Genomic DNA, 22,698 nt, shown 5'->3' with positions numbered 1-22,698 from the left:
AGGCACAGAAATATAAACTTAATTATATTTATTTGTCTAGTTTCATATTCATTCTTCATATAGTGGCTGAGTTCACATTATTATGATTTAATGACTGAATTATCAAGTATATTGATGTGTTTTAAATAACTATATTTTTTGGCACTTGAGGTGTTTTTAATTATGTTTGCTCTTGTGAATAGAACTGTTCTGAACAGTTTTGTACAAATTACCTGTTCCCAGTTGATGTATTTGACCAGGACCTTTTCCTCCCCAATGAAATTCTGGATCAAGAGGGAAAAAAAAAAACACCTAAGAGCCTATTTTATGTATTGATAGGTTGAATGCTGAAAAAATATATATATTTGTATATGATAACCTTGTCAATATATTTAAAATTCAGTTTTGAAGATAAGAAGTTACTGAGTTTCCTTCACCTATGTAGCTGAATCTCAAATATATAAGAGTGTTGAGTTGTTCTTGTGTATTTTAGATATTCATCTTTTTAATAATTCATATTTTACCTTAGTAATACAACACAGTGACGTCAAAGTGTATCACAGTGTATCAAAGTGAGACAGTCTGATACAAAATGAAACAAATCATGTCTAATACAAAATGGTGATGACATCAATAAACTCTAGATGTAAAGAAGGCAGAAAAGCTGTTTTGAGGAGTAGAAAGTGAGAGAAAATGTGGAGAATTCAGTCTGGACATGTTGAATGTGGAGTATCTTGCAGACATGTAGAAACAGGAGTGTGATGTTCAGTTGGATGGTCAGATATGGGTTTCTTGTTTGGGAGTCGTCAGAATCTGGGGTTAGTAAAACCAGTGAACATGACTATTGTCATCAGGACCATAAGGAGAGGGGAGTATTGGGTCACTGATGGAAATCTGGGTTATATCCCCACTGATGGGGTGGAAAAGCCTGTAAAAGATCAAGAGGAATAAACGACATTATAACGGAGAACAAGGAGAAAGTAGTATCCCTGTTTCAAGACAGTTGGAGGATTTAAGGGACAGTCCATGATCAGTCCCATCATATGCAGCAGACTCTTCGAGTGACATAGTGTGTTGAAAGAGGGTCTATTAGATCTGTCAGTGGGACGGTCTTTGGTCACCTTTAGAGGAGCAAGTCTACTAGAATAGTAGAATGTTGGAGGTGGAAGCCAGCTACTGTGGGCAGAGCCCATGGGGATTGAGATAGAAGAACCAGTGAACGTAGAGTCAGGGTGGCTTGCGATGTCTCAGCAGGCATTGCCTACCTCTGAGTTCTGCCTTCCTCTCTAGATTCACTTCTTGGTGCCTTTGCACATTAAAATTTTTTTTCTGCAATTTTCTTCTTTTTTTCTACACTGTACATAAGTTTAAAGTGAAATACCATGGGTATTTTTATCACTTTATCCTGAAGACCTGGGTCAGCAACTTATACATAGGTACCCAGTAACTTCTGAATAGATGGATGGATGAATAGAGGGTAAGAATCTATATCTGGAAGCGCTAAGTTAGAACTAACTTATTTGGAAGAGACTGGCTTTGGGTATGACTAGAGAGGAGGGACGGAGAAGGCGATGGCACCCCACTCCAGTACTCTTGCCTGGAAAATCCCATGGATGGAGGAGCCTGGTAGGCTGTAGTCCATGGGGTCGCGAAGGGTCAGACATGACTGAACGACTTCACTTTCACTTTTCACTTTCACGCATTGGAGAAGGAAATGGCAGCCCACTCCAGTGTTCTTGCCTGGAGAATCCCAGGGACGGGGGAGCCTGGTGGGCTGCCGTCTATGGGGTCACACAGAGTCAGACACAACTGAAGCGACTTAGCAGCAGCAGCAGCAGCAGAGAGGAGGGACACGTGGGATTCTAGACAAGGTGGAGACAGGTGCTAGGATCAATAAGAGGGTGAGAACACTGTCATTCAGTGGGATTGGCTCCATCATACAGCCTTTAGAAATGAGAAGCACCTTGCCATCAGCGACACGATTGCAGAGCTATGAACCAATCTGAATTCTGATTGAATTCAGAACCAAGCTGGTTCATATTGGTGAAGTTAATATAAGATATCAAGAACTGAAGTTTACCCTAACTTTTATAGCCACAAAATGATGACAGAAAAGCAGTGTATAATCAGGAAGCTTGTAGGAAAAGTGGAGTATGTAGAAGTTTGAAGAAATGAGCACAGAGCAAGATAGAACTGGGTTGTCAGCTGGCAATGGTTCTCTAGATATTGATGCCTACCAAATCTGCCATATTAATCCAGCACCTGTGAGCTGGTCACATGGGGAGACAGCCTTATGTGAACCTCTCCCACAGGGCCGCTGTAGAAACGAGGTCAGCTCTTCTTTGGCTGGTAGTGAGGAACGGTAAACTCACTGCCCGCGGAAACTGTAGGCACGTGTGCTAAGAAGCCACATGAGAACCAGGCAGGTGATAACTGGGCTGGTTCTCATCCTGCTGCTGCTGCTGCTGCTAAGTCGCTTCAGTCTGACTCTGCGCGACCCCATAGACAGCAGCCCACCAGGCTCCCCTGTCCCTGGGATTTCCAGGCAAGAACACTGGAGTGGGTTGCCATTTCCTTCTCCAGTGCATGAAAGTGAAGTCGCTCAGTCATGTCCGACTCTTCGCAACCCCATGGACTGCAGCCCATCAGGCTCCTCCATCCATGGGATTTTCCAGGCAAGAGTACTGGAGTGGGGTGCCATCGCCTTCTCCGGTTCTCATCCTAGCTCATGGTTATCAAAGCTTCCTAAGTGGCAGGCACTGTGCTAAGTACTTCACACGAATCATCTTTTATTGTCTTCACAAACATCTCTGAATCGGGTGCCAATACTATTATAATTGCAGATGAGAAGACTGAGGCTTGTGACTTTTGCAAAATCACACAGCAAGGATGTGTCAGTTAGCACTTGAACTCAGGTCTGTTGAATTCCAAGGTCTCCACTCCTAACTACCAAGTGCTCATGGAATTCAGATGAGAGGAGTCAATTCAAACTTGAAATTGATTCAGATTTCTATATCATCTGGCTATCTGTGGGTCCCATTTACTGCAGAGTCTGCTCAGTGACTCATCCTTTTTCCTGTCATCCCTCTGAGGACCGCACTTGTTACATTTGTTCACACCTTCGGTTCAGCGCTCGGTGGTCTTGGAGCCATTGCGTCTCTGGTGACTTTATAAAGATGAATTCTGAGGCTTGATTTTATGGAATGCCTTCTGTTTGGGGGAATTCTCGCCATCACCCTTTGTGTTGAGTTAAGTCCTAACCACTGTACCTGGGAAAAGTCTCAGGCCGGCAGATTCCAGTGCCTTCTTTAAAGGGACGTTTGTTCTGATGCAGCGCCCACCCCAGCAGCAGCTTATACCTGACCTTCTTCACCCCAGTTAGTAACTGAATCCAAATATCAAAGCCCAGAGTTTGCAGATGTGGGCGGGGAGAGGATTTCCTTCGACCTGAGGGACTCAGGGATTGAAAGTAAAGGGAGACACAGTAAAGTGAATCAAGACTACGCCTTTTTTTTTTTTTTAACATTAAACAATTTTATTTATTTTAATTGGAGGATAATTACTTTACAACACTGTGATCGTTTTTGCCGTACATCAGCGTGATCAGCCACAGTCATGCATATGTTGCCTCCCTCTTGAACTCCCCCCACCTCCCTCCCCACCCATCCGCGGTCAGCAGTGCAGTCAGCGAGCAGACTTCAAATACCTGCAGCGCTTACTTCTGTGATGTGCTAGGCTTTAGTATCTGGGTGATTTTTCGGGCTTTGTTTTCTTTTCCTTTCTCCCACCAGGCTGTGAAGGGCTGACAAAGCTTGACTTGACGGTGAATTTCATCGGAGAGCTGAGCAGTGTTAAAACCCTTCAAGGCAACGTCCACCTGAAGGAGCTCTTCCTCATGGGAAACCCCTGTGCTGACTTTGACGGCTACAGACAGTTCGTGGTGGCAACTCTTCAGCAGCTAAAGGTATGCTTTATCTCCATGATATGAAATTCTCAAAAAATTAAAAAAAGAAGCTACACAGTGCTTCCTGATTTATTCCCAGCGTTTTCAGAGAATGTGTTGTTTTAGAGAATGGACTATTCCAGAAAAATCAAAATGAATTCTTTGGCTCACTTAACTTTAAAAGTTTTTTTAATAACTCTAATAAAGTTTGGAAAAATAAACGGGCATATTTTTCTCCTTTCTCATTCAGAACGCACAGAGTTGAATTGAACTTTCTTGATGAGTTCAAGTCATTGTTATAGAGGGCGTCCATTATTACTAAGAGCTCACCAAAAGCTCAGGGCTTTTGAGGTGGCTCCATGGGCTCCATCCCTGGGTCAGGAAGATCCCCTGGAGGAGGAAATGGCAACCCACTCCAGTATTCTTGCCTGGAGAATCCCACGGACAGAGGGGCCTGGGTGGGCTACAGTCCATGTGGTCGCATAGAACTGGACACATCTGAGTGAGTTCATACTCTTAAACTCCTGTGCCTTTTTTTTTTTTTACACTATTGCTTTTTATTAACTCACTCCCTGTGTTAATTCTCAAGCTCTCATATGCTTTGGAATACTTAGACAGGTTTTGTGTTCACTGCCCCCCTGTCCCCGCCATCCCCCTGCCCAAGTACCCCATTTGGTAGGTCTGATGGGCACCCAAGAGTTTGCATTCAGAACAGGCTCTCAGGTGACTCTGATGCCGCTGGTCCAGGGACCTCATTCAAGAACTGCTACTCGGTGTGTGAATTTCTTCTGCCGCATCTCCCCATATCTGATAATTTTGCAAACCAGGAAACAACACACGGTTTCTAGAGAAATCCTACACCCGAGAACATTTAAGTAGTAGTATTAATGTTTATGTGTTATAACTCCAAGAGCTCCTGACCTGCATGTGTTGGTCTGAAACTTCTCAACTTCTCCAGTGAAGTGTGGAACTGGCCTCTGTATGCAGAGGGCAAGGAGAGGCTGGAGAAGGGGGCAGCCTTTCCGGAGACAGATTGGCAGGTGGTGGGTCTAATAAGCAAGGAAACTTCCTTACCAAGCTTGTTCTGGGCAACAAGATGAGTAGGGCTCTGCACCCGCCAGCTAGACTCTCACAGGTTTGTAGAGAGGCCTTAACTGGGTTCAGTCCAGAGGGTCTCAACAGAACCTTCCGCTCTCAAGGCTGCGCCCCTGGAGCAGCTCCTAGTGTGGGAACGATGGGCAGAGCATGCCTTGCGGGATAGGGGAGGCTGAGGAGCCTGTGATCGTCCGGGTCCAGCTTGCAGGCCAGCAGTCGCATCCTCTCGGTGACCCGCACTCCCAGCAGCGGGAGCAGAGAACATGTGGAGACCCTGGCTTTCTCCCAGGCCCTGTCCTCCATCCTCAGAGAACATTTGTGTTTAGACTGCTGACTTCTGTGTAGGCAAAATTGCTGGATTAATAGAACACATTTTATTTTCTAATGTAAAATGTCTTTGATTAAAAGAATAAGCAACTCAGATAATTGAATCTAGAACATATATTTAGAATGAGTGATATAGTAGCTCAGACATCGTCCAGGCCAGTCATCATTGTACAAGCACTTCTGAGAAAATGAACTGATGAGAAGCAGAATTTTAGAGACAGGGATGCTATGCGCCCTCTCCCAGGAAGGGTGTGGGCCATTCCAGCTGGGCCTGCTCAGCCCCGCAGTGTCGGGCTAGGGGTGTGTGAGCCACCAGACAGGAGCCTGAATCATGGGTCAAGGCTATTCCAGGGGCTTGGCACACAGCATCTCTGATGCTCCTGGACCCTTGCAGGGAGGTGATTAGAAGCATCCTGAGATGAGGAAGCCTGACCTTGGAAAGCTGGGGCTCCTTGTTTAAGGTAACACACCTGACAAGTGGCCCCCATGGGATTTGAGCCTAAGCGCCCACCATTCTCACAATAGCCACACTCCCTGCTTCTCTCTGGGTTAATGTACAGGTCTCAGGTCAAGTCTTTCCTTCCAGAAAGACTGTGATTCAGCTGCTACAAAGGCAACAGACTCTCTTTGAAAAATGGTACTCATAAATGTGTTTGCTGTTGCTAAGTCACTTCAGTCGTGTCCGACTCTGTGCGACCCCATAGACGGCAGCCCACCAGGCTTCCCCGTCCCTGGGATTCTCCAGGCGAGAACACTGGAGTGGGTTGCCATTTCCCTCTCCAATGCTTGAAAGTGAAAAGTGAAAGTGAAGTTGCTCAGTCGTGTCCGACTCTTCGAGACCCCATGAACTGCAGCCTACCAGGCTCCTCCGTCCATGGGATTTTCTAGGCAAAAGTACTGGAGTGGGGTGCCATTGCCTTCTCTGCATAAATGTGTTTACTAGTATTTAAAAATAGGCTGATAAACTTCAGAATCTTTTTTTTTTAATTGGGGGAAAATTGCTTTACAATGTTGTGTTCCTTTCTGCTCTACAACACCGTGAATCAGTCATAATCAGTCATATCCCCACCCCCGTGGGCCTCCCCGCCCCATCCCTTCCCACCCCTCTAGGTCATCACGGAGCACTGAGCTGAGCGCCTTGTGCTGTCTGCAGCTCCCCACTGGCTTCCCACTAGCTTCCCACTGGCTGTCTGTATATATTGTGGTGTATATGTCAATGCTACCCTCTTAGTCCATCCCACCCTTGCCTTCCCCCAGCGTGTCCACAAGTACATTCTGTACATCTGTGTCTCCATTCCTTCTCTGCAAATAGATTCATCAGTACATACCATTTCATTGAAAGCTTGTTATCTACTTTGACAAGAGTTGTCCTAACAGATGTCTTATTTCCTAGGGCTATAACAAAGTTCTACAAACAGGATAGCTTGAACATCAGGAATTTATCTCATTGTTCTGAAGGCTACAAGTTGTAGATCAAGGTGTGGGTTGGTTCCTGGGCCCATTTGCATTAGAGCTCTGTTTTGTGTAATCTAGGACTTCCTGGGTGGCTCAGACGGTACAGCGGCTGTCTACAATGCGGGAGACCCGGGTTTGATCCCTGGGTCAGGAAGATCTGCTGGAGAAGGAAATGGCAATCCACTCCAGTACTATTGCCTGGAAAATCCCATGGACAGAGGAGCCTGGTAGGCTACAGTCCATGGGGTTGCAAAGAGTTGGACATGACTGAGTGACTTCACTTCACTTCACTTTGTGTAATATACAAAGCCCTTTCTCATAGAGAGCATTTGGGACTTCACCTGAGATATTGAAACTCTTAACACAATGAGCAGTTATAAAATTAATATATTTTGAGAGCTGGTCATTAATAATCAGTTTCCACAGAAGACCTACTTATTGTTATTACCCGTAAAGATGCTTTGTAAACGGTATTAATTGTGTGAAGTAAAACACTGATTGTATTTCCCACTAATTACTTTGCTTTCAACTCCATATCACTAAGGTGTATTATTTATTATTTCTAGTCTTGCAAGTAAAGTCCTCTTGGGGCTGATTCAAATTGCAACTCTGGGATAAATGCACTGTGTTGGCTGGTTTTTCTTTGTTGTTGTTCCAGTGGTTGGATGGTAAAGAAATCGAGCGTTCAGAAAGGATTCAGGCATTACAGAACCTCCCAGTAGTTGAACAGCGTATCAGAGAGCAGGAGAAAGCTTACTGTCTTAAGCGAGCCAAGGATAAGGAAGAGGCTCAGAGGAAACTGAAGGAGGAGGAAAACAAAGGCGAGATGGGGAGAAGTCACACAGGCTCTGGCGGACACTGGCACGCGGACCTCAGTGCTACCCTGTGGGTAAATGGAGTGTACCTTCTGGTTAACTCATGTTAAAAGCAAAACTTAGGTTAAAAAGCTCTCTTCTCAAGGTGTTTACAGCCACTTAGAGTCCAGTGATTGATTTGAAGAATAAATTATGATGTGAATTCTGGGGAAGACCATGTATGATCATCTCATTGGTTGTGACCATTCGGTGAGGTCTTCTTCCCTTGAGGGGGTGGAGGGGGAGCCTTTATAAACTAGCAGCTTTAATTCTCATCTAAAATTATCCTCAGACAAATCTCTCTGAAAGATGCACAGGAAAGCTGAATTAGCAGGTGTACTTTGATTTATAAAGTAGGAATATTTTAGAAAAGTTAAATGCAAATCATGTTATTATAAATTGAGCAATTTTGATTGCATGAGATGTTCTGTTTGTGAATTATATAATGAATGCATTTTTAATGTGATTAATATGCCCCTAATTGGTCGTTTTTACAAACATTCATTTTTCATGCTTGCTTATTTTAAAGGAATTGCAACTGTACTCAGTTGATTTGATTCCATACAATGAAATCTTTCAATATTTTGATAACAGAACCTCTTAAACTTGGGAAAATAATAATTATAATGTATTTCAGATATACATAAACGTTAAACAGATACACAGGCAGCTACAGCTATTGTGTGCACCACACCCACACTTATTAAATGTTAATAGTTGGCATGTTTGCCTTTTTTTTTTAATAAATAGAATATCGATAGAGAAGCTCCTTCAGGGTTTCTCCCGCATCCCTCTCCTCCTTTCATCCTGTGGCGTCCACCATTCTAAAGTCAGTACTTTAGTTGTGTTTGGTATAATGTTGATCCCACTGTATTGTCATATATTTACCCACATAATTATGTAGTACTTAATACTGCTTAACCAGGCGTAGTTTTATGTTGTTTTGTTTTGTTTTGTTTTGTTTTAGCATGAATGATATCTTTCTACAGTTTTGCTTTTCATTCAGTATTATGTTTTTGCTCTTTACACATATGAAGACACTTAAGACGAGTTCATTCATTCTAACTGTGGAATAAAATTCCATCGACTGAATAAATCACAATTTATCCCAGAGTGGGCATTCAAAATATTTGACAGTGAATATTTCTTTGGCCCTGACAGATCAGAATAAGCACCAGCTCCAGCGATCTGTGTGGCCCTAGTTTGAGAACATAGGAAGGAAGGAAGGAGGAAGAGAAAGAGGAAGGGAGTGAGGCAGGAGGAGGGTCAGCTGAAGATCAGCCCTGATGCAGCCATTCCTCCTTGGGTGGCTGTGTAAGTGGTTTTCCATTTCTCATTTTTTTCACACAATGGTGCACATGTCTCCTTGTGCAAGTACGGATGTTTCTGTAGTGTATATTCAGCAGTGACATCGCTGCATATTAATTGTAAACATCTTTTCAACTTTATCGGAGAAGGCAATGACACCCCACTCTAGTACTCTTGCCTGGAAAATCCCATGGACGGAGGAGCCTGGTAGGCTGCAGTCCATGGGGTCGCTAAGAGTCGGACACGACTGAGCGACTTCACTTTCACTTTTCACTTTCATGCATTGGAGAAGGAAATGGCAACCCACTCCAGTGTTCTTGCCTGGAGAATCCCAGGGATGGGGGAGCCTAATGGGCTGCCCTTTATGGGGTCGCACAGAGTTGGACATGACTGAAGTGACTTAGCAGCAGCAGCAGTTTCAACTTTATATGCATTGCCCAATTGTTTTTTAAAGTGTACTAATTTAAACTCATATATCAGCAGTGTTGGAGAGTTCCTGATCTTTTGTCAATAGTAGATAATGTGGTTTTTAAAACATTGGCCAATCACATTGGTTGTTAAATAGCATCTCATATTTTAATTTGCATTTCTAGAAGTAAGTGTGAGTTTCAGTATCTTAAATGTCTTCTTATATGGTTATTAGCTATTTAGATTTCTTCTGTTCAGGACTTCCACCTATCTTAAATAAGTTGTAAGGTTTTTTCTTATTAATTTATAGCTCTTTTATATTCTAGATGCAAATTCTTTGGTGGTTATGAGGTTTGCAAATACCTTCTTGCAATCTGTCTGTGACTTGTCTTTAATTTAGATAAGTGCTTTTGTTTTCTAGAATTTAGACATATTAATGTAGCTAAACTTATTTTATACATTTTGATCTTATTTATGAAATTTTTCAATACCCCAATGTCATATCTATCTATCCGGGGTTAACTTTTGACAACAGTGTGGGGTAGGGTGCTAGTCATTTCCTGCACAGGATTGTCATGGGCATAGAATTCAGCCCATGTATTACAGTGCCATTCTTTTCCTGGATTATATTCCCTGCTCTTATGAGTTATGGGCCCATTTCTGGGCTCCCTAGATTCTTCCATGGGAGTACTCCCGCATGGTTTTAATTTCTATAAATCTTGATGTTTGGTAGGAGATATTCTTCTGTTTCAAAATCATCTTGATACTTCCATCTCTTTTTTACTCTTTTGTGAGAATTTTAGAGTCAGGCTTTCAAAATCCCCCCAAATCCCTAGTGTAATATTGATTGAAATTGCATTGAATTTATACATTCATAAGGGGAAAGTTGACACCTTCAGGACATTGATTCTTTCCTTGCTGAACTTTGGGATAGCTCTATTTATTTAGACCTTCGTAGTCCTTCAGTAAGTTTTTATAATTTTCTCTATAAAAATTTTACATTATTTCTTATTAGATTTATTTCTAAGTATCTTGTAGAGTGGGATTTTAAAGATTGATTTGTTATTGGGTCTTTCTGATGTATATAGAGGCAAATAGCATTAAGAAATCTTGTTGGCGCTAGTGGTAAAGAATCTGCCTACCAACGCAGGAGGCATAAGAGGGACAAGTTCGATCCCTGGGTCAGAGGATCCCCTGGAGAAGGGAACGGCTACCCACTCGAGTATTCCTGCCTGGAGAATCCCGTGGACAGAGGAGCCTGAAGGGCTACAGTCCTCAGGGTCGCACAGAGTTGGACACAACTGAAGCAACTTAGCACGCATGCAGTCTTGCTGAACTTTTTAAAAAGATGCAGTAGTTAGTCTGTAGATTATCCTGTATTTTCTATGTAGAAAAACACATTTTAAAAAAATAAATAGTAACTTGAAAAAATTTTCCAATCCTTCTACCTCTGCTTTTTATTTTTTAAATGCTAAGCCTCCAGTAATGGGTGGAATGGCAACAGTAAGAATGGATATCTGTATCTTGTTCCCGGCTTTCAAAAGAATGTTTCCAATTCATCATCATTAAGTATAGTGATTCCTGTGAGGTTTTTGAAGAGTTGAGTTAGTTTCCTTTTATTCCAAGTTGATGAAAAGCTTTTATCATCATGGATACTAGGTTTTTGCTAAATGCTTTTTCTGTATCTATTGAGATAAGCATATTTTTCTGTTGATGTGTTGAATTAACATTGATAGATTTTTCAAAATTAAACCATCCTTGAATTTCTAGAATAAACTCACCTTGTCCATATTTTATTTTCAGTTTGTTATTGAAATATAGCTGATTGACAATGTTATGTAGTTTTAGGTATACAGCAGAGTGATTCAATAATATATATGTGTGTGTGTGTGTATTCTTTTTCAGATTATTTTCCATTATAGGTTATTACAAGATATTGAATATAGTTCCCTATGCTACACAGTAGGTCCTTGTTTATCTATTTTATATATAATAGTATGCATATGTTAATCATGAACTCCTAATTTATCCCCCACCCCACCTTTCCCCTCTGGTTACCATAAGTTTGTTTTCTGTGTCTGTGAGTCTGTTTGCCAAACAAAAATTTGTAATGAGAATGAAACTAGTGATTTCAGTGATGGTTAACTAAAATCTTGTAGAATATTATAGATTCCCCCTTTTTTTTCCAGTACCATAAAGAACCATGGCTATGGGACAAAGCACTTATTTTCAGTAATTTGCACCATTTTGTTTATTAAACTGTCTAGTTGCATTTTATAATACATAAGGTGTTTAAGCAGAATTTTACTGTATATTCTGTTTGTACTCTTTAAATTTCATATTTCTGTCTGTCCTTTTAAAAGCATTTTATTTGAAGGTCAACTAAATGAGCATTTTGTGTTATTTCAGTAACAAGAATAATAACAAAATCTAACATTTAATGAGTCCTTACCATTTGCCGTCCTGGTACTAAAGGCTTCTTGTACTTGTTTTCATTTCATATCATTTTGTAACAGTGCAAATTCTAGGGAGAGGTGAGGGGGGAGAGCCTATACCTGTTGTGTACTGCTTGAATGATGTCCTTTTCTCTCTGCTAGAACGGTCTTCTGTCTCTCTGGCGCCTGACACACAGAAAGACATTCAATAAATACTAGCTGAATCCTTGCTGAATAATGTTGACTGTCATGGAATAATTCTTTGATTCCTTATGGAGACATCGTTTACTTCTCTGACAGTCCACAAAACATGAATGAAAAAGAGCATTCCCATACCGTTGTTGTTTAGTCACTCAGTTGCATCTGACTCTATGCGACCCCATGGGCTGTAGCCCACCAGGCTCCTCTGTCCGTGGGATTTCCCAGGCAAGAATATTAGAGTGGGTTGCCATTTCTTTCTCCAGGGGGTCTTCCTGACCCAGGGACCAAACCTGTGTCTCCTGCATTGGCAGGCGGATTCTCTACCACTGAGACACCAAGGAAGCCCTTTACTGTATAAAGCTACAAAACCCAAAGTCATCCATGAAAAATGGGGTGGATAGAGGCTGTACCATGGGCAATGTCACATAGCCCACTGAAGAATTTTAGAGACAGAGAATCATTAAAGAACCTGGAACACGCTTAGTTGCTCAGTCGTGTCTGACTCTTTGAGCCAGGTTCCTCTGTCCATGGGATTCTCCAGGCAAGAATACTGGAGTGGGTTGCCATGCCTTCCTTCAAGGGATTTTCCCAACCCAGGGACCCACACTGAAGGCAGATTCTTTACTGTCTGAGCCACCAGGGAAGCCCCTAAAGAACCTGGAAGACGTGATCAAATTTTTTAGAAAGATTCCTCTGGGAGCAGTGTGAAAGATGAAATTGAAGGGTCAAGACTGAAAGATTGATTACCAAGGCCCAGTGGTCCCTGAGTTTGACTCATCATCACAACCTCCCATGACATATTGTAAAGCAAGAGTCCTAGGCACCCCTCCAAACTGACTGGATAGACTCTGGTGGGAGCCTGGAGATCCGTACTGTGTATGAACTCCCCAGATGACTCATATCAGCCCAGTCTATGAACCCCTGAATCTGGTTCCCGCAGCAGTCCCGGTGGTGGGTCAGGTGGGCCTGTCCCAGTGCTGTGGCATTCATTTCTCCAACTTCGCTCGGATAGGCTTTCTTTCAGACGCATTTTGTTATTCAAGGCTAAGAAGATAATGTATTAAAAAACAACATGTAAGGTGTTTCGGGGCAGTGTTCAGGATGAAACTCAGGTGTCCATTACTGGTCTTGATGGGTCCTGTGTTTGTCCCTAGCCCTTCTTCTGAAGACAGTAAAGACTACATCCAGGCACCAGAAATACAAGAAGGGCAATGCAAGGCAAAGGAATTAGATGAGAGAGAAGACGACCTGGAATTCTGGAATAAGCCCTCTTTGTACACTCCTGAATCTAGATTGGAAACTCTGAGGCATATGGAAAAACAACGGAGAGACCAAGAAAGATTAAGGTATCCCATTTTTTCCTATCATCAAGAGTGATAGAATATATTTTCATGATTGCACATTGTTTTATCCATCATCCGTGTTAAATCTGTGCTAGCTATCACACACAGACTTTGCTTTTCCTAATTTTAGCTTTTTGTTGACATGTATCTATTAACCTTTATTAATATCAGATTACCTTCTTTAGGTTGTTGTGAATAATGGCATTTTAGGTAGAGTTTTGTTTGTATGTCCCTAGCTTTTTAACAACTTTAAACATGTCAAATATTATGGCCTGGTTTAGAGATACCAGTCCTCTAAGTCATTCTGTTCAAGTGCTGTGTCTGCCCCGTCTAATGAGTTTCTGAGATGTTTGCCCTTAATTGTCCGGGATCATGGAAAACAAGGGCTTCCCTGATAGCTCAGTTGGTAAAGAATCCGCCTGAAATGCAGGAGACCTGAGTTCGATCCCTGGGTTGGGAAGATCTCCTGGAGAAGGGAAAGGCTACCCACTCCAGTGTTCTGGCCTGCAGAATTCAATGGACTGCATACAGTCCATGGGGTCACAAGGAAGTCAGACATGACTGAGCGAGTTTCGCTTCACTGTGGAGAACAATGTAGCTCATGGAAACGTGAACTTAATTGGACCTGGCAACCCAGTTACAATGCAGAAAAATGTGAATAAATGTCTATTACAAAATAAAGTTAACTGACATAAAATCTCTATTAAAAGAACAATAGAAGTCTAAGGCAAAGAATCGCCTGTAGTTCTGTCATTTTAATACATCTGTCCATCTGATCTTCTAGAACTTGTCTATATATGCCTTTTTAAAGTTTTTATGTATTTTTTGAAAGTGTTTTAAGTAAATATAATTTGCATCCTACATTTTCTTTCATGTTATTGCATGAATTTTTCCTCTTTACTCCATTCACCTCCCTCTTGTCTCTACCCTTCATGGTAATGAGAATTAGTTAGCAGGCTTGGGTCCAGCCCACCTCTACAGTCATATGAATGATTTCTGCAAATATGGGATTGGGGATCTTTTTTAAGAATAAAAATGGACTTATATTTTATATGTTTGTTCTCACTAAATCGTATCAACAGTTTTCTACAACTTTTTAGATGACACTTTAATAAAGAGTGAACACGTTTTTAATAGATGCACAATATCTCATAGTGTGAACGTACCACAGTCAGTCCAGTTATTCCTCCATCGATGGACATTCACAATGCTTCCAGCGTCTTGCCTTTGCAGGTGATGCTGTGATAGGCATCCTTTCACATAGATCCTCATGTACTGGTATTTTTATTTCTATAAAATAGGTTCTGTTTGGCATTTTAAAAACTATAATTTTAGCTAAAGTAGAAGCTGTATACACAAATGGAGAATTGACAGTTAGCTGAGTAAATCATGCATAAAATAGACTCATTTAAACATTCATGGCTATTTCATAAAAAGGAGTTTTCTCCCCCATTCAAATGATCTGGCAAATTGTCTTGGTCACATTTTCACTTTACAGATATGGGTATAATCACACAGAAACCTGGCTCGATTGTCAGCTCCCAGCCACGGACCTCATCACAGTGAATTGATGTATTCACAAATACGCCATTAATTTTTCTGAAACTGTCTCACACATTAATTGCTTTTATATTATCTTTGTGTATTTTTTTCCCTCCCCTGCCCCTTGTTCCCACCACCCCCAATACTAAGTGAAAAGAAGAAGAAAGTGAAGCCACCCAGGATGTTGGTCACCGAGGACGGGAGAGCCCTGAACGTGAATGAACCCAAGTAAGTGGAATCAAGTGGAGACTTGAAGATGCAAAACATGTGGTATTGGTCATACCATGGCTTTGTGGACACGGTTGCTCAGATATCTGACCAGAAGAGCCTAATGAGAATGTCATTTTGTACATATTTAAAAGCAGAGTGTCATTATGTTTTCAAGCACATAATGTTACGTTTCATTCTCTCAGCATACAAAAAGTGATCTAGACATAAGGAAATCTTAGTTATTTCTGTATTCCCTGGAACTTTGAACCGTGTACAACTTTTTCCCCCAAAATTTCAAGTGTCCCATTGTTGTGTTTTTTAATTTTTACAACTCTGCCATGAACAGGTTAGCTGAGAATCCTGATCACCTGTACGGCTGCTTTATACTCTGGAACTCATCTGCAGAACTTTCGAGAGCGAAGACAAGAGATTGATATAAATTCCTCAATGGAGTTGATGAGAGGGAAAAATATTCCAACTAGAAATCCTCACGTATAATAGTATCTTTTGTTGTTGTTCAGTCGCTAAGTCATGTCCAGTTCTTTGTGACCCTGTAGACTATAGCCCGCCAGGCTCCTCTGCCCTCCAGTGTCCCCCAGAGTTTGCTGAAATTCATGTCCATTGAGTTGGTGATGCTGTCTAACCATCTCATCCTCTGCCGCCCCCTTCAATTTTGCCTTCAATCTTTCTCAGCATTAGGGGCTTTCCTAATGAGTGGGCTCTTCGCATCAGGTGGCCAAAATATTGGAGAAGCCCATAGTAGTATCTAGCTATTTTAAAATTAAAACTAGAAAGCAGGCAGAGAAGGCCTTTTGTAGGCAAAATACAGATCAACAAGCCTGTGAACTCAATCTTGTAGGCTTCATTTCATTACTCAGAATGTCTGCTTTGACCATTTCATCTGTTGTGCCGTTACCATGATAGAGGCGGTGCTGTCCTGATCACCCTCGGGTGTCGTTAACTCATCTTCGCGGCAGTCATACATGACAGGCGGTATTGCTTCTTCACAGGTCCAAAACCTGAACTGAGAGGTGAATGACTCACACAAGGTCACACAGCCAGTTGGCGGTGTGTCTGACTTGCCTGTGCTTGCCTAATTCTAGTGGTGTCCATGATCAAGTTTGTAATCTCACCCCAACACCAACACACACACACACACACACACACACACACACACACACACACACACCTTCTTTATCCAGCAGGCATGAATACATGATGCTAAGCCCTGGGGATGCAGAAGTGAATATGACAGATTTCTGCCTTCAAGGAACTTAAAAATCTAATGGGGAGACAGTCCCTCTTCAACCTACAGCAGGGCTTGAAGGAAACCCTCTGGACTCTGTGCGCCCCTAGTAAGACCCCTGAAGCTTCTTCGGTCCCATCATTTTTATATTCTGCATTCACAACATTTCTATATTTGGTCACATCTTTTCAAGTCTCAGCCATGTGCTCAATGTAACACATTTGACCAAACCGATCATTCCTTTCCTTCTCGAAGCACTGTCTTCCCCTTGCTCCTGATTCTTTGACCCTCGTACCTTCTCATCGTCCTCTGCTTTGCTGGCTCCTGTCTGTCTTGTCTCCTAAACGCTCTGGGGCCAGCTCCTCAGCTGTCTTCTCTTTCCTTATCCGCTCTCTTAAGATCTCACCAAATACCATGGCTTGAAAGATGTTTTCATTCCTCACAAGCAGACCTGATCTCTTCCCTGAGCTCGGGACTTGTGTATTCAGTTAGCTGTTTGAGATCCTGTGGGGACATAAGCAAGGCATGGTAGGCTCATCCTGACTAAAGCAGACGTCCTCGCTTCCACGCCCACGCCCACTTCCCATCAGAGCCTGCATGCCCGTCGGTGTCTTCTGGCTTGGGAGTGAGCGTCCACTGGGTGTCAAGAGCAATACCTCAGATTCATCCTCCATCCTTCTCTCCCTCATGTTATCAGTGAGTCCACGAGCTCTTCCTCCAGAATTACCAGAATCCCACCCGTTCTCATTCACCCCCTCACCACCCGCGTAGAGGACGTCAGCCTCCTCTTCCCTGGACTGTTGCAGTAGGTCATTGAGTGCTCTCCATGGTCATTTCTAGGCCACCTACCACCTTTTGTACTCAGTGGAAGAGAGAGGGGGAAAGGAGGGAAAGGGCACTCAGTCCCCCTCTTAAGGAAAGCTCCTAGAAGGATGAACGTTTTCCTTCAGAACTGAAGCATATGATCTCATCCAGCAGCCAGGAAAGCTGGAGAATGTAGTCTTCACCCTGCAGAGCCATATTCATCACTCAAATCAGGGGTCCTGTTACCACGGGTAAAGCAGGAGCAGACAGTGGGAAGTGAGTATCAGTGTCTGCTGTAGAAAAAGTGAAAGTCACTCAGTCGTGTCCGACTCTTTGCGACCCCATGGGCTATACAGAAAACCTCTCTGAAATTACTTTCCAAGAGATACGTGAAGGGAGAGTTTAAGTTGGTGGCTTGCCGTTGCCAGCCGGCAAAGTCGATCAGGTCCCGAGAACGTGCACGGCAGGGCTGAGAAAAGAAACTAAAGCAAGAGAAATCTACAACAAAGATGGGGTCGAGAGGTTCAGACACATCTCCACGAAGGGACGCAGTCTGACACCAACTTTATTCAGCATCTCGTATTTATAGAGAAGAGCGTGAGAAAGACAAGACAGTTAACATTTTCTTTGTTTGACCTACACATCTTACAAACAGTCACAAGAAATCTTGAGAGCATGGGAATGGCCCCCTGTTATTATTTCTTACACCAGATAACATTTCTCTGTGCATGAGAAGTTTGCACAGAACTCCAGGTGCCTGCAGTAAATAAGCGCCTAATCTCTGGGGTGGCGGGACAGAGAGCTATGTTTGCAAGCAAACCCTCAAGGACTGAGGCAGCTCCCAGAGCTGTGTCCTTCAAACAAAGGACCCCGTTCTCACGGGCAGCTCCCCGCAGTGGCTGGAAAATGGGGCAATAAGCAATCAAGGCAGACGGGAAAACACCTATAATAAAAGTCCCAGAGATGAGATCAAAAACGCATGGGTGATCTGTGCACCCGAAGGAGTCCCCCCGTCAGGGCTGCTGGAAGTAGTGAGAGTGAGCAGACCCCTGCTGGCAGCAAATCTAGGGCTAGTGGTACATCTTCCCAAACAATTTAGCCTGCATTCTTTAACATCGTTGGGTTATGTACTTTACAGAATACGGCGATAACTGAAATACTCAATGAAATTGACCAGGTAATTCTGAACAGTGCATCGGCGGTATGGAAGTTACACCTAGGACTCAACCTCACGGTCCAGCTAAAAGACTTGGGGCTTTGAGATCCTGCCTCCCAGATTCCTGTGACCTCTTTCCTGGCTATGTCAGCCCTCTCTGAGCCTCTGTTTCTTCTTCTATAAAATGGAGGTGATGGGTCACAGGCAGCATTTCTGGGCAAGTAGAAAGGTCACCGATGAAAGAAGAAAAAAGAAGACAAGACTGTTTAAAAATGAAGGAATCGTGTGCTGGATAATGGCAAGCAGATGCAACATGTGGTCCTCCGGCAATAATTCCGCGTTTCAGTTTGCTTCTAGCAAACCCGAATGAAGAGGGGAAAAGAAAACTTTAACCACCAGATGTCTCTGTCTCTGCACCGATGCTGATTTTTTGTATCTAGTTTAAGATTCTCATATGGAAACCATGTAAACAGAAATAATTTATAAATATGTTGTAGGCTTCTGTTGAAATTGTTAAACTCTCAGACATTTTATTGACCAGCCACAAAAATAAGTGTGCCGTTGAAGATGAGGATATAGTTACTAGTAAATTTCCTTTTAATACTGGGATGCGGTTATCTATCAAGTATTGCTAAAGACATCCTTTTTTTTCCCCCCTAAATGGATTGTTCCTTAGGCTTGACTTCACTTTGAAAGATGATGAAAAGCGTAACCAGATCGTCCTGGACTTGGCCGTGTATAGGTAAAAACGTTTTATCATGTGTTTAAAGGGTGGCATTTCTTTCTGTTTTCCTTCTCAGTCACAGTCTCTTGAGTTCTGAAATGCGAACACCAGCCTCTTCATTGCATCCTGAGTCCGGGCTGGTTTTACCCATCACACTCCCTTCCTGCCCTTGTCCCTGCACCCTGCCTGCTGCTGTCCCCCCCCAACCCCACCCCAGCTCTCCTGGGCTGTGGCACTCACTGCACCAGCCCGTGTCACCTCCCGCCCGTCCTTGCTAAAGTCACTTAAAGACACTCAGCCATCTGCCTCAATCCTCGAACATGCCAGGTTCTGCCTCACTCCCTCTATCCAGCTGCTTAATTCAGGATCCACATACATGGTGTTTCTGCCTATCCAGCCCTTTCAGACCCATTGATGCCCCAGGGCCTCTGTCCAGGCGCCTCCTTCTGTCTGTGTCGCTCTCACCCCAGGTCTGATGCCCCAGGACCTCTGTGCAGGCATCTCTCTCCCACTGCTTGTGTCCCTGTCACCTTAGGTGTCCTCATGACCTTCTGGCCTCCATTCGGATGTCACTTTATCAAAGAGGCCTCTCTGCGCACCCCGACCATCCAGTCTAGACCAGTACCTGCCTGCTCCAGCACGTCATTCCACCTCACCCTGCTTCTTGATTTCCACCCGTCAAACTCTAAATTTCCTTGTAGTTTGAAAACTGTGAAGTTGAGGCAGAAGCTTGTGTGTGTTCCTCCCTCTTCATATCTCCAGCACCTAAAGCAGTGCCTGACACCTGTCAGGAGCTCAATAACAGGACTGAATGAATGAATGATTACTGATGATGCAGTCGGTGGACGTTTACACTGTAATAAAGGCGTTTCTCTTTTTGAGCGATTTTGCTACATGCTCTGTCTTATTTAACCTCTCAGTAATCCAGTGACCTGGGAGGGATTGTTATCCTGGAATTACCCAAGGTGGGTTGGGGGGTGAGTCTTGTCAAAGTAGACACAGTAATTGCAGAAGTCAGAATGTGACCCCTTAGGCCCAGGCCCAACATTGCCTTTTTTAACTGTGATAAAATACACATAGCAATCTTAGGAAACAGGTACTATTTGTATCCTCATTTTACAAGTGAGACTACAGAGGCTTAGAAAGGTTAAGGCATGTGCTTCAAGATAATGGAGCGGGAGGGGAAGGGGAGTCAGTCCTCCCGAGTCTGTGTGGTCAGAGTCTGCGCCCATCACCCTGTATTTGTCCTTCCTGCCTCACTGAATGTTTGTGAGTGTTGAGTCATTGCCATGTTTTCAAACATTCACAATCAGTATTTTGACATGTATAAAAATAATCATTTGGCCAAACTTCTCATTTGAATGAGCGGTGTGGAATCTAAACCTTTCCCCTCTTGTGGAGTTGAAAACGATGGCCCCTCGATCCTGGGGTCACCGTCGCGGTTAGGGGGGAGGTGGGGTGCTGGGCTTTCTGGGCAGGACACACCTAGTGGGGAGAAGCTGAACCAGCCTTCCAGGATGGTCGTGTAAGGACAGCTGCACAACTGGTGTGCAAATAGAACAGAACTCAGCCCCAAGGAAGCAGGAGCTTAGTGGGTTCAGCATCCCTGGCTATTCACATCGGTCTTAGGGGCTTAAAATAAAATATTCATGAAAGAGCATGGCAAGCCATTTTCTGCGAACCTCTGGTATTTCAGGCTGCAGATATTTTGGGGCGAGGGGCAATCAATGCCAAGTGTACTTGTGGGTCTAAAAATGAAATTGCTGATACGTTGGATTTCCTGCGAGATCTGGGGATTAATTTAAGATGGCTATTCTAAGACCTGTGTATCATGGAAACTGTGAACTTTCTTCAGTTAAAACGGCCCCATAACTGCAACTTTGTATTTGCTCTTCTTTAAACTCAATGTCCTGGAAAAATTACAAGGCTTGATTGTTGAATTTTGAAGGTATATGGACACCTCTTTAATCGATGTTGATGTACAGCCAACTTACGTGCGAGTGATGGTCAAGGGAAAGGTAAGTGTGACCCTGTAGGCTGTTACTACTGCAGAACTCAGCCTAAACCCAAGCTAACTTGCCTCAAAAAAATTTTTAAGCCATTTTAAAATAGAAAAAGAGAAACTCAGTGCTATTTGCTTTAGACACACGATTTTACAACAGAAGGGGTATTTAGCAGAAACGGTTGCTGACCATGATGTACCTTGATAAAATTAGTCTTTTTAACCTGTATCTATTTAGTTAGAGTTTTTCCAGACCTGGTAAGATGGTCTATATGGGTAGCCTGTGCTTGAAATTGTATTTCAATATTATACACATTTAAAATGGTTAATGATTTCATTCATGAAAGTGAAAGTCACTCAGTTGTGTCCAACTCTTTGTGACCCCATGGACTATACAGTCCATGGAATTCTCCAGGCCAGAATACTGAAGTGGGTAGCCTTTCCTACTGTAATTTTATCATTTTTGAAATAGCATGTTTTGCCGATTCCAAGTATTCGTGTGAGATAGCCTAAAGACTTTAAAAATGGAAATATGTTGATATTTTATGATAGGACGTTTTATCTATAAGTGCTTTATCAGCCATGTTATCATAATTGGACCAATCATGATTTATGACTGATAATTGTTCTTTAGCCACTCATTAAAATTGGTAAAATAGTTTGTGCCTATGGAGTATAGCCCCATATATTATTTTTTTCCGAATAAATCTAATTAGATTTTTTTTAACAATTGGTAAATTTTAAATATGTAACAAAAATGCCTCTTAAAGGAACTCCCTCATGTAATATGCTTCCTGTCTACTCTCAGCCATTTCAGCTCGTCCTCCCTGCAGAAGTCAAACCCGACAGCAGTTTTGCTAAAAGATCTCAGACCACAGGGCACCTGGTCGTCTGCATGCCCAAGGTAGGCAGCGCCATTTACATCCATCTCCAGTCTGGATAAGTTTGTTCCTGAAGGAACCTGACCTCCTAGGGCTCCTGATGACTTCTGATCAAGGTCCTTTTGGCTGAGAGAGCCAGAAAATCTTCTCACTCCAGGTCAGGTAGGAGAACAAAGGTCAGCTGACTCCTCCTGCCAGCAGTTCTTGTCTCCGCAGCCGCCTTCTGCCTCTCAGACTAGAATGGGAATAGAGTTGGGGGTGTGGATCACAGGGACCACTGAGCATGTCTGTCACATGGCAATCAGTGCTTTCCTTACAGATAACTTTGGGAGGATATGTATTGGCCTACCTAACATAGGCCTTGGGTCCCTAAAAATTAAAAAAAAAAATGTGATTGAATTCCAAATATTGAGCTTACTGGTTTTGTGACTTTGGGCCACTTATTAACCTAACGCTGGGCCTCTGTTTCCTAACATTGCTCTTAAGAAAGATAATGACGCTAGGAAGGATTGAAGGCAAAAGGAGAAGGGGGCAGCAGAGGATGAGATGGGTAGATATCATCACCAACTCAGTGGACATGAATTTGAGCAAACTCTCAGAGACAATGGAGGACAGAGGAGCCTGGCGTGCTGCAGTCCATAGTATCACAAAGAGTCAGACATGACTTAGTGACTGAATAACAACACAGAGAAAGATAATACACATAAAATTCATAACACTGTGAGCACTCAGTGAATACTGATGTCATTATTATTTTTTGTATTATTTTTATGAAACAGACTAGA

At 42.9% G+C, this 22,698-nt stretch overlaps 1 protein-coding gene across 5 annotated transcripts in view; it reads left to right on the top strand.

The window, feature by feature from the left end:
- Positions 1–22,698, top strand: part of DNAAF11 (dynein axonemal assembly factor 11) — a 71,790-nt gene that overhangs the window by 24,340 nt on the left and 24,752 nt on the right. For 3 of the 5 annotated variants that reach the window (XM_006079358.4, XM_006079357.4, XM_025265521.3), the window contains exons 4-10: positions 3,771–3,943; positions 7,458–7,684; positions 13,160–13,351; positions 15,041–15,118; positions 18,983–19,048; positions 20,979–21,048; positions 21,841–21,936. In XM_006079358.4, coding sequence (XP_006079420.3) covers positions 3,771–3,943; positions 7,458–7,684; positions 13,160–13,351; positions 15,041–15,118; positions 18,983–19,048; positions 20,979–21,048; positions 21,841–21,936 — 902 coding nt within the window. Of the gene's footprint in view, positions 1–2,615; positions 3,228–3,259; positions 3,357–3,770; positions 3,944–7,457; positions 7,685–13,159; positions 13,352–15,040; positions 15,119–18,982; positions 19,049–20,978; positions 21,049–21,840; positions 21,937–22,698 lie in introns of those variants that run through there. The other 2 variants (XM_044928847.2, XM_044928846.2) reach the window with 2 other exon arrangements.

Source organism: Bubalus bubalis, chromosome 15 (genome assembly GCF_019923935.1).
Source record: "Bubalus bubalis isolate 160015118507 breed Murrah chromosome 15, NDDB_SH_1, whole genome shotgun sequence".
In the NCBI taxonomy this organism is placed as follows: Eukaryota; Metazoa; Chordata; class Mammalia; order Artiodactyla; family Bovidae; genus Bubalus; species Bubalus bubalis.
Note: the sequence above shows the minus strand (reverse complement) of the source record. Positions and strands in the feature narration are given on the sequence as shown.